The sequence below is a fragment of the Olea europaea genome, chromosome 3, assembly GCF_002742605.1.
Source record: "Olea europaea var. sylvestris chromosome 3, O_europaea_v1, whole genome shotgun sequence".
NCBI classification, from domain to species: Eukaryota; Viridiplantae; Streptophyta; class Magnoliopsida; order Lamiales; family Oleaceae; genus Olea; species Olea europaea.
Genome location: NC_036239.1, coordinates 11,631,582 through 11,644,224, shown reverse-complemented (window position 1 = coordinate 11,644,224; position 12,643 = coordinate 11,631,582). Strand labels below are relative to the sequence as shown.

The window sequence follows — 12,643 nt, the reverse complement described above, 5'->3', positions numbered from 1 at the left end:
AGCAACAAAAGGAAAGTGATTCATAAGCAAAAACCTACATTACAGCTCTAGTGCTATGCCTTGAACTAAGAAGTAACTGACTACCAATTATTTCACTTGCAACCTTTGGAGACACCAAAATTTTCAACAAGAGTTTACAATGATGGTAACAAGGGTGAACAAGGGGAAATTATATTGAAGACACTAATGGCAGTATCGAGTTCGAGTCTATCTCTTCATAATTAAGAGGGCGCAAACATGGAGGAGAATATGCATCAATGGCATTCTGTAAGTCATCTTCCATCAGACCAGCCTTTTTGTCGAGTTCATCCCTGTCCATGGCATCCTGACAATACAAAAACTTCAATTATATATCCAAGTATTTTGAAGTTTTCAGATGAAGTTAATTTTGTTGGAGATAAAATTGAAATAAACATGAAATTATGCAAACAAGAAAGCCTTCCATAACCCAAACTGATAAGAAAAGATGCAACGTTACGGATGTTAACAAGTTGTGATGCAATTTGAACGAAAAGGTTCGTCTAAAATTAGAGATTAGCAAAAGAGCGAGCCTTCTACCTTCACTGAGCACTGATAAAATGTAGGAAGAAAACGGATCTTGCAATATTCATTAAAGAGTATCGTGTAAACCAGGAGTGGAATAGTGGAAAAAGAAGCAGCGGGCTTTGACTTCAATCCAAAAAGACCAATCATCGAGATTTGAGTGATGATCATTGCAACGACAATGTAGTTGTGAATATACGGCCAGTATTGGCCACTGGTTTCATACGTAGTTATATAAACATCCTGAATCTGCAATTTGAACTTTTTTCAATGGCATAATTATTGTTTGAAGCATCTACATTATGAACAGTGAGAAAAAGTAACAGGAATTCAAGAAAGAAAAATAAATGAAGTGTAAGAATTTCATCAAAATCTTTCAGTCTGTCTAGCTTAAACAAAATGAATAGGAGTAATGGAAAATATGCAGTCACTGGTGCTGCCTACTTGAGAAACAGAAAAAATTGCTCGACTTAATCCACCTATTCAAGGAGCATTCGAAGTTATTCCATGTCATTTAAGAAAAAACGCATGAAATTAGAATTGTGCCATTCAAGGTATTAATCTTCTTCTACTGCTTAATCCCTTACATTCAGTGTTGTCCATTACTCATGCCGGAACTTACCTAAATACTTCAATTTGTCCAATAAGTTCTCACCAATAAGAACTTATTCCAGCAGTTAGTCACTAAAATAATAATTCTGTATACTCATAAACAAAAATATTCAGACAAAAAAAGGTAAGAGGTCAGATTACGTTTTCTCAAAGAAAGCTCGACGATTTATTCATGCCAGAAATTGCTTATATCCACAAAGAGGCACGGATGGTAAGGCCAAAAATATATATATATATATATACACACACACACATACTCACAGTCGACAGTTCTCAATCACATATTCTGCCATATCTCTTAAAATTTAACTACCCAAATCTTTTAGTATTGAAAGATTCTATCAATGAAGAAAAACATACTTCGGATTTGCTTGTGATGGGATTAAAAATAAGGCCAATCAACAAAAACACAAAATACGCAGTAGATACCGGATTGGCCTAGTACAAAGCTAACAGGACACAAAAGTAAAACCACAGGAAAAGAACATAAAATGGCTTTGCCATTTCCCTTTCTTTTCTAGACTTTAAAGGACAAAGATAAGAATTGAAAATTATTCAACAAGTGAAATAGCACATAGACGCCTAACATTCAAAAGCAGATAGTCAACAAATTAGAAAGTATCCTCCGTGCTTAAAGAATGAGAGTAGAAACCTGATTGATGAACACAATGTAGCCTAGAAAGAAGTAGCCTACTAGAAAGGGAAGAAGCAATGGCGAGACGACCGCATATACCATGCCAATCAAAATACAAAGAGAAACAAAAGGAATTGTTCTGTAATAAGGTAGGTTAAAAAGGTAAGGCCTTTTCTTCTTTCCACGATCCCAGGTGTGTGACTTCATCATATCCCAGATAAGCAGCCCTGGTTGAAGAAGCTCCAGAGAAAATCCAGATAGCCCATTTGTCAAGATATATGTCATAAAAAAGTCCGCCTGAAAGAAAACGCAGACAAACAAGGAAGCATTAAGGTATTATATCCTTATTCCTGGGAAAAATATTATACAACCAGACCACCATAGCCAATTCCCTACAAAGAAATATTTAAGGCCACTTAGAAATTATGGTGATCATTTCATGTTCCCTTCATTTTTATGCTATTTTTGAATTTGGTCAGCCACAGACTAAAAACATGATCGTAGGAGATTGAAAGTCTAAAACAATGTCAACGACACTTACTTGTGCAGAAACAGCAGCAGCAAGACGACTAGGAAAATCCTTGGGATGAAAGAATGATTGCCCAATTTGGTCGAGTAAGGATCCCGATAACAGGCTCAAGAAAAAAACATTTCCAACAAGGAAATAGAAGACCAAATTGCAAGCTTTCATATCTTTTCTACTCCTGGAGACGTACCCTGCTATTTTTGCCATTTCTATCATGGCAAAAGGGACAATGTATATAAAACTATTGAGAATCACACTTGGAAGATATCCTGTCACAATAGACCTCAATCCTGGTCTGCAGAAAAGGAAAACGGTCAGAAGATAGACATTTAGGTTGTGTCTCACATATTGGAATATACCTTTTAAAAAATTTAGTATAAAATTATTAACTCCGAACCTCCACAATATGTTATACAGTTGACGGTCCAAATAACTATCTTCAGAATGGGTATCCACCTTAAACACCATAATACCGCCTACCTAGTACCATCCATTATAATTTTATAAATTTTCTACTAAATTCCTTATGTGGATTAATCCTGTGCGCCAAATGTAGCCTTAAAAGATTTAGAAATTAGACTGAGAATCTTAAATAATTAGATTTGCACAGAAAAGAAAAATACCAAAGTACAAGCAAAAAATGTAAAATGAAACTCACAAATAGTAAATATTTAGTTTATGAAGCATTAGAGAATTAAAATTAGAGATTTCCTTCCAATAAAATTAAAGATATCTGTAATACAGTAAATATCTTCTCTTCTTTGGGCATTTCACCCTTTCTCCCAAAGTTACGGGCTACTTGCCGACTTCCTTAGAGACAGGTCCTGCAATGGTATTCTCTACTAATGCATACTTGAAAGAAGTAATAATCACTAAGCAAAAAATCTGAACCAATGGCTACAACCTTACTGAGTGCCGACTTAAAAGCAGAAATGACAGAAAAGGGAAAAGAAAAAAATAGTTACTGTAAAAATAGAGAGATAAAATCCAGTGTGATGGGAAACAGAACATAAAACTCAAAAAAATTCAAATATTGGGTAGTAATTTCTTCTAATCAGTTTCATCCCAAATCCATCCTCACCCTACACACGCACAAAAGAGGATTTCCACTGTAGCATCATATATCTTCCAGTTTGTAAAGACATTTATCATCGGCTAATGCCATCCACAATTCAATTATCAACATTATTGTGAAAATATGAGCTAAATCTATACATTAAAGCTTAAATACAATGGAGTGAGGGATCTTTTTAATATAGGGTATGGAGAACATTCAAGTCTTACATCAACTGGATAGCCATGGCAGGAGGAAACCATTTCTTCAGTAGTTCAAATTTTGCAATTCCTTGGACAGCAGTGACTGGGATCATGAAGAAGATTGTAAGAAGTGATGCTGCAACATATACTACAACTTTATAAAGGGGCAAGTGCCTATAAGGAATTGCCAAATTTTTCCATAGTACATCCCTTGGTTCTGGAGCCATTTCTGTTGTCCATAGAAGTGGATTCGAGTGCTGCTGAGATTGGGCAGCTAAAGCAGCACCCCAGCGTGAATTGAACGTAACAAAAGCAACAGGCAACTCCTACAAAGATGGAAATGTGAAATCCAAATTACAACCAGCTCAATCAGATGATGAATGGGCATATGTTCAATAAGATATGGCACAATCATATACGAATTCATTTTTGAAACCCAGACTACTGTGTTTATGACGTTCTCGGTACAAGTCCTATAACTCGTTTAGCTTACTTTACACGAAGCCTAGTTAAAAGCTCAATATCTTCGAACATATCTCAACAACCTTTTCACTGTTTTCTATGGTCGACTTATAGATCCTCTTTTTCCTTCAATGTCTATCAAGTGGAAATCAGCCTGAGAAATATTGGGTCAACACCATCCTCTAAGTTGCGATAGATACTAGTTCAAACACTATCCTCACCAGGGAGCAGCCTTCAAATCATCTCAATCTGTTCACAATTCCAATTGGCACTACCTTTAACAAATAAAAACTATGTTCACTCTGATAGAATATACTGCCTGAAAAGAAATACATCGTAAATCATTCTTGTTCAATAAAGACTTAACCATTCAATTATTAGCACGGACCTCCATACAAATCACCATTTTGCCATGAAAACTCTATTCGACTCGTCATTTTCTGTTTCAGCATATCAGTTGCTACAGTGTACATGAGCATAGTACTCACCCAGACGAAAACACAACTTCTCTATTTACCTGAGCTAACAAATTAGATCTTTGCATAATACTAAAATTTTTGGACATATTTTTTGTTTTTTAAAAGTATAAAGTAGAGGAAAGGTATAAGATCCAAATTTCAAGTGCAAGAGGCTGTTACTGCTCACGAAAAGTAAAGCATACTGAGTGATCACCTCTTCCCTCCAAGAATACTGATCTCTCGACAGTGTTCTTTACTAGCAAAATTTTCCAAAGCACAATTGTGAAAGAGTTGAAAATTAATTTTATTGTCATCTCACTAGTTAGCCAATTGACCTCAACAATATGATACAACAAGATTCTAATCTATTTCCTTGCTCTATACTGAGATTATGCAGACTTAATAAATCCTTTGCAAACCTCAAAACTTCTATAGCTTCAGTGGCTCAAATTAAACTAATTAATGCAAAAGTCTAATTTCAAAATCCAAATTTAAGGGGACAATCAAGTGCCTAACCAATTGAGATACACCAGTGATGAGTGCAGCAGCAGACACTATATGGTAAGTAAAGCCTTACTACTCCTGTTTAATCAGTTGTGCAGGAAATCTATATTCTCTTATAGAGCTTACACAACTATATTCATGCCTTCTTAAATCGTACAGCAGCTTGACACCATGGTTATGAACTTAATGTATGTTTACTTTTCATTATATATCATTTCATAATAGAGATACATAAGTTCATATTAAATATAAAGCTTATGGTGACAAAAGTTGTTTTAGATTGTGATAATTTTGTGCAGCGCGACTTTGCTTGTCAAACTACTGCCCCATGCAAGCCTACTTATTGTTTAAATTTCAATACCTGAGCTCCAAATTTGGGCCAGACACCCAACTTTTTCAGTGTCATCACTCAAATAAGCCTACAGGAAAGGGAATGAACAGGAAAAAGGTGGATAATGGAATGGCCATTATAAATTTTAAGGAAGAAAAGTGAATGCTATCTTTCTTAAGATAATATTCCAACAAGAGTTTTGAAGTCAAAAAAGTTAAACGAGAGCATAAGCTGTCCTTTTGTAGTTCTAACTGTTTTGTGTTACACAGACACTTCAACTAGGATAGTGTGTCCGTGTAGACAAGTGTCACACATGTTGGATATCAACAGTCCTAGAATACTCTATGATTCTTTAACAAAGATATTATATACTTTTAACTCAAAACTTATTATTAAATAACAAATAGAAACTCTTATTTAAATTATTTCAACACTTGACTTACAACGCAAAATTCCCTCTTATAGACCAATAATCCATAATCCATGTTTCTATTGGAAAGAAAAATTAACAATAAATATAAAATTAGATATATATTAAATGAATGAAGAATTTTAAAGAATTTAATCAACGTATCGTGATGTATCGTGTTGAACTTCTAAAAAATTGCATGTTGCATGCCGACGCGTGTCGTGTCCGCGTCAATGCTTCGTGTCGTGTCCACGTCAGTGCTTCATAGACACAAAATGTTATCAAAATTCACTTATAAAACACATAAATCGTGTTGCGAAATGAAAATTTTACCTTCCCCTGCTGCAACATTCTGCTCTGTGTAAGTTGTATTTTATGATAAACTTCTTGAAGCATTTCCTTGAGTTGCACTACTTTTGCATCCCACATTAGTGCATCAGAAGGATCTGATCCTTTACTATGATTCTTAGTCGAGGAATGATGCCTCAAATCCTCTATCTTTTTCATAATAGATCTAGCCTGGCTCTATACAGATTTGAAAGGAAAAAGAAACCAAGATCTAATTAGTGAATGGCTGCCAAAAGAAGGTAAATAATGTCCAACTTTAAACCATTGCACCAATAAGAAGTAAATTTCAGTTTTTCTAGTCAGATGTGTTCTTCTATCAAATATATCTAACACCAGGTACTCCTATCTGTATGTTAAATCAAGGGAATTACAAGAAGAAGGTGAAACCAATCAATGGTAGAAACATAAAGAATTCACACAAATTTTGGATGTTTGCTGTTTTACTAATACTGCTCAAATTAGATGATGAAGCTAACAAGATAAAACGGGCAACCAAAATTAGGCACTCGAAATTTGGAATTTCTGATGATGCTAAGTAATGCAAAGTCCAATCTAATGAGCTTATTTCCCTGGTTTTAACATTACATAGAGAAGGCTGAAAATGTTTTTTGCTAAAACATCAAGATCAAAATCATATAGAAATGTTTCATGTATCTGACCTAAGACAGGCTCTCCATCCCACCACAAGGAATTGTTATACTAGCACATGTAGAAGGATAAAAAGACGAAGGACTTAAAATGGCACATATACAAATAAGATAGTCACAAAAAATTCTAAAACAGCAGAATATAAATTATTATACAGATATGATGCCCTTGACCCACAATATTTCACGACAAGTTTCAGCAGGGGTGTAGAGCATGTTTTTCAAACCACTGAAGAAATGAAAAGAGAAGTCAATGAGTTCCATACGCCTGTGTGAAGAGATAAAACTAGAACTTAACAAAACACAAAAGAGTTCTAGAAATCGATAATACAAGAAAAATAAACAGGCAGGAGTTGGGATCACATTGCATAAACTTGTACGTATGTTCAATCACCTTCATGTTCTGAACATATATTGGCTTTTGTTAGAAACATATTGCTGAACATGTAGCTTTACAGTCAACTGAAACGCAGTCTTTGCCAATCAAACTAAGGTACTATGAAAAGTTGAGTAGGCAGCACATAGTCAGATTATCTTTTATTCTCCAAACAGTTTGCTGAAAGAACATCTAATAAAAGTAGCAAAAGTGAGACTAAAATACATAGCAGTGTCACAGTATATCCTTACAAGTAAATTCCTAATATCCTTTCCATCATATAGGATTTGATATGACCGATATGAATGTGGATGATATTTGGAAAAAAAATGATCTATGCAGCATCCATGAGCCTTGTGCTCATCACAAGGCGGAATTTCTCGAACTAACACAGTGAACTGATTAGGCTGATGCCTCAAATCACGAAGCTGCTGAAGTCGTTTCAGTGAAATATCATCATATTCCTGGAGATGTTATAGGAAACAAAATCACCTGACATGACATCTTATCTGACTATCAAGCTGCAAAACAATATGTTTAAGATAATTCAACCAGACTTCTTTATTTTCATATTATTAAACAATCACATGTTGGTACCATAATATGTTCATGAATGGACGGATTTTGCCTCTTGATGTGAGGGTGAAAGTGAATTGGGGTCTGTTGTGTTAGACAGTTTACTTTTGAAACAAAATATGCTTAAGTATTAATACGTCAACTGAGTCAAATTGGAGGAGGAAATGATTGAAGGGCATAGGACCTAATGGATGTGAAGATATTGACAGTCTGATTCTTGGAATTCATTCAATGCCATTATGCAGCAGATAGAATTAATTCTACTGCTTGAAAGTCTGAGATAATTAAACATAATGATTGTTAAACATTGTTATTTCATTCTGAAACTTTATGGAAATCTATGGAAGTGATTTCATAAATTTGAACATCATGAAGCAAGTTCAGAAACAGAAAAAATGATGCCAAACTACAGATTCTTGAAAATAGATTTTAAACCACAAGGGTCAAGTATATGAGTGATTGACTACCTTGTATAGTAGGTATGATCCATAACAAGATACAAGGTATAAGCATAACAAGTGGACCCAAAGCCTGTTGAATAGCAAGAACTCCATAAGAATCCATCAAAATTAATTTATTTACATATTAGGAAATAAATTACACATATAGCCACAACGGATTCAAGGAAAGCCAAATAGTTCCATGAGAACCATTGGGTTTGCATATTGAACCCAACCTTTGCCAAGATACTTGAATTTTGTGTTGGAGGGCTTGTGTTCAATACGTTCCTTCAAATTGTAATGCACTAAAAAGCGAGAATTCCATACCGCCGAAAAACAAGTACACAGCATAAGGACCACTAAAACACAACTAGAAAGTTAGAAACTTTAAGTTCTTTCATCTATTAAATAACCAAGTTTCAATGCAATTAAAGGTTCTCTCACATTATGCATGAAACTTCAAGAAGTAAAAATTGATCCTAATTTTTCCAGAAATAAATTTAAGCAATAAGAATAAATGATCCAAAAAACTCAGACTATGATCCAAGGTCCTACTGTCAGTTTTCGAGGAACCAAATGCAGGACGGGATGGAGATTATTAGCTAAGTTACAATCTACAACTCTAGTCCTTTCACATTTTTCAACTTCACCACCTCAGGTAAGGATGACATGCGTTGAAGGCAAATACTTAATCCTTTTGAATTCAGAGAAAAGTTAAGTGATTGAAACTTTATTTATACATTGTCTATATTTTTCATCTGCATAAACACTAGTGTCTCAAAATTTGGAAGTTTTGGAATGCTACGATGTAAATGTAACAATCAAATAAGATCAACATAAAGTACATAGTACATACATAACATACAATAAGCAGAGGCCATGTATGACAGTTTATAGTATTCCCCAGCTTCAATCTAACAGGAATTCTACAAGTTGAAATAATTAAATCTATAATAAGTTTTTAGTTCAAATAGAAGGGTATCCTTGATGACCACAAAAAAAAAAGTCAAGACATGCATTCCATGAATATTGCAAGATTGTAACACGAAAATGTTAAATACAGGTTAAGATTTGAGTTCAACTTATTAAACAAAGTTACCAGTTAGAGCCTTTACTAATATTTGATATTGTAAAATAATCCATGGAATGAGGAGGCCTCGATGGCCCTCTACCGCCAGCTATATAGTTAAGAGGAAGCAGTACCAACAATCCCACCAGCGAGCAGACCACAAAGAAGTTGATCCTGCAACATTACTCTAACTGAAATTAACATTGCATACAATCTACAACTCTACAAGCATAAGCTTAAAGATCCAATTGATACATCAAAATAACTCGAAGATAAAATATTTGGTGGACCACAGTGTCCACATTCATACATGTGCACAAGATTAGAGAAGGTAGAACAGGCCACTGGATCTTTCTCCTAGAGTTATTTCAGATGAGCGTGCAACTTGCAATTTACACTAAGTATTTGCATCAATGTTGACTTGATGAATCATATGTTTATCAATATATTTACTGTTGAAGGTGAAGGTAACTGTGAGGAAAAACCATCAAGAGAAATCCTGAAACATTGCTACAAAATCGGTCATTGTGTGATTGCATTAAAACAACAAATCCTTTGACAATAATGAGTACCGACTATCATACAATTATGCAATGGAATGCACACACACATTATAGGAAAAATGTTATTTTACAACTAATATTTCAACGACCAAATTTGGTCGCTAAAAATTATTTTTAAAAACCAAATGATAAGTTTGGTAGTAGAAAATAGATGATGAACAATCGAATTTTGAATTAGTTGGAAATATGTTATAATGACCAAAATTTTGTTAGTTACTTCTATATTTTCTACGATTAAACTAATACTGGTTGTTGAGAGAGGATGCCAAATCAAGAAATCCTGCCAAGATATCTATTTATATTCAATGACAACATAATTGGGTGTTCAATACATAAATAATATAATAACTATTCAACGGCCATAGTTTCTGGTCGTTAATATAGAAAAATAACAACTAATTTAATCCCGTTGTTGAAAGTAGAGAAAAATTCAACATTCAACGACCAATACTATGTAGTCATCAAAGGTGACATTCAACAACTACATATTTGTAGTCATAGAAATTGACAACCCGGTTACCAACTCTAATTTGGCATCAAAATAATTTTCAACATTTAACTACTATACTATTGGTGTTGAGAATGACTATATAGCGAAAAAAATATTTTAATTGTTTACGATTTAAACTAAGGTGATTAACTGTAAACATAATATTCATGGTAAAAACTAATTAAAAAATTTCAAATCTGGTATGTCCTTCTATAATTGTGTTTGATTAGAGAACTTATTTCAAAATAATGTTAACATATTCCTAACCAACGTGATTTTTTATTTTTATTTTTTCCTTTTTTTTATATCATAAGCATGTTGATGTTACATTTTATACCAATCATTATGGTAAAAGAACTTGCCCTACCTCGAACGATGCAAAAAAAAAAAATTCACCTCATTGGTTTGGTCGGGTGAGACGGGACATATCAAGTATTTTTGCTTTGTTTTAATATCGGGGCGGGACGGGGTGATTTTGGGTGCTCCGTCTTGTTTAAATAAAAAATTAAATGAGATGAGCACCTCAAAACCACTTTACTCCAAACTTAACCACAATACGGAGAAAACGTGAAGAAAAATCAGCCAGGACGGCACACAAAATGGCTGATTTGCACCCAATTATTTAGTTGTTGAAATAATACATTCAATGACTAAACATATTTTTAGACGTTAAATACATTTGCCAACACCACTTTGCTAACCAAGGAACGACCAACTGATTTTGATCGTTAAATATTATCAACAACCAAAAATGTATATTCTACGATCATTTATATGGTCATTGAAAGTAATATTTTCCTGTAGTGACATCTGTCGACATACACTTCATCAAGGCATGTGGAAGAACGCTATTTACCCAAATTTAAAAATTCTGATGAAGACAAGTGCATCGAGACTGATGTTTTCAAGGATTTCATCATCAGATACCTTTAAAGCACTTGGAACCCAACCGAAGGACGGGAGAAGCCGGAGAAAAAATTCCGAGTGAAGAAAGGAGACGTGATCTCTAACAGAAATACGGCGCGCATAGTATGTAGATGCATTGGAAGGCTGCTTTTTTAAGATGGAATAAAGTAAGAGAAGGTTCAAAGACAGACCAAGATTTATGGCTGCAGAAGCCAATAATGAATTACCTTCCATACCCGTCTCGAGAGAAATCTGAGTAACAATTAAGGATCAAATTCTGGTACATGGGACTGGGTCATATTTATAAACTAGAAGCTAGACGTGGCAACTTTTAACAATTCCTACTATCTTCTTTATTTGTAGATTAAAATTTTGTGGAGAAGATTGAATCTGGGTTTGCCAGTAGACCAGTTTCCCAATTTAGCACTTGTCACTAACTTTAAACTTTTAATTTTTATTATTTCATTACTCCATATCATTTGAAAAATAAAAGATTAAGCTACCACATTATTAAAATCATTAATTTTCAAACAGAAGGAGACGTAATGACAACAATATTGAAATTACAATGATTATTTGAAAAAAATTAAAGTTATCATTCAAAGTACCAAGGACGCACGTACTAACATAGAAAATAATTTATCTTATCAGACGTAATCTATTTCAAAAAAATAGAATAAAAATATTGCCAAATTACTTACCCAAATTTAAAGATTCTTATTAAGACAAAGACATCTAGACCGCAAGTATCAAGAATCTCCTCTTCAGAAACACTGTAGGCACGGCGAATCCACTCCAACGACGGAAGCAATCGTCGGAGAGTGAGGTGGCGGTCGAAGGAAAGTCGGTGGTGCTGCGACAGGCGGCGGGGATAATATATGGTGGCATTTGAAGGCTGTTTTCTCAATATGGAAAACACTGTAAGAATCAGCAAAGCTAAACCTATATTTATGGCAGCTGAGACAAGAAGCCCCTCTGCATTCATTTTTACTTTTCTAGACAAAGCAAGAAATTAATTTTAATGTTGTTGGGACATTTGCAAGTTGATTTTATGGTTCTGGAAAGCAGTAAATTAATATGAAACGAAAAGAAAAGGGTTTGGCAGTCTGGGGAGAAACGTGGCGACGGTAGAATAGAGCATGATGTTATTGCATGCGTAAATAGCTTCACTACATGATGCCGTGTTGTTAATGGGCAAACTTTGTCTGTTTCCAAATGTAGAGTTAATAACTCAAATAGTCACTCAAATTTGCAAAAAGTTTTTACGAGATTATTGTTTAACTTCTTGTCATTTATACTTTTTTTTTTTACGAGATTGTTGAACTTTACAAAAGGTTTTTATGAGATTACTGAACTTTAAAAATCATCTCATTTATCATTGAACTTTGCAAAAAGTTTCCCAAGCGATCACTGAATTAGGGACCCCATGGAAATCTTTTTGCAAAGTTTAGTGATGAATTGAGCGATTTTTAAAATTCAGTGACCCAGTGTA

At 34.2% G+C, this 12,643-nt stretch overlaps 1 protein-coding gene across 1 annotated transcript; it reads right to left on the bottom strand.

The window, feature by feature from the left end:
- LOC111386199 (CSC1-like protein At3g54510) lies at nucleotides 1-12,186 on the bottom strand. Its single transcript, XM_023010655.1, has 10 exons — nucleotides 11,853-12,186; nucleotides 9,223-9,366; nucleotides 8,151-8,214; nucleotides 7,359-7,571; nucleotides 6,070-6,261; nucleotides 3,600-3,898; nucleotides 2,331-2,610; nucleotides 1,808-2,086; nucleotides 559-792; nucleotides 1-325 (listed from the first exon to the last, which is right to left on the bottom strand). The coding sequence occupies exons 1-10, from the start codon at nucleotides 12,134-12,136 to the stop codon at nucleotides 170-172; spliced, it is 2,145 nt and encodes a 714-aa protein (XP_022866423.1). The 5' UTR covers nucleotides 12,137-12,186; the 3' UTR covers nucleotides 1-169.
- Nucleotides 12,187-12,643: the final 457 nt, after the last annotated feature.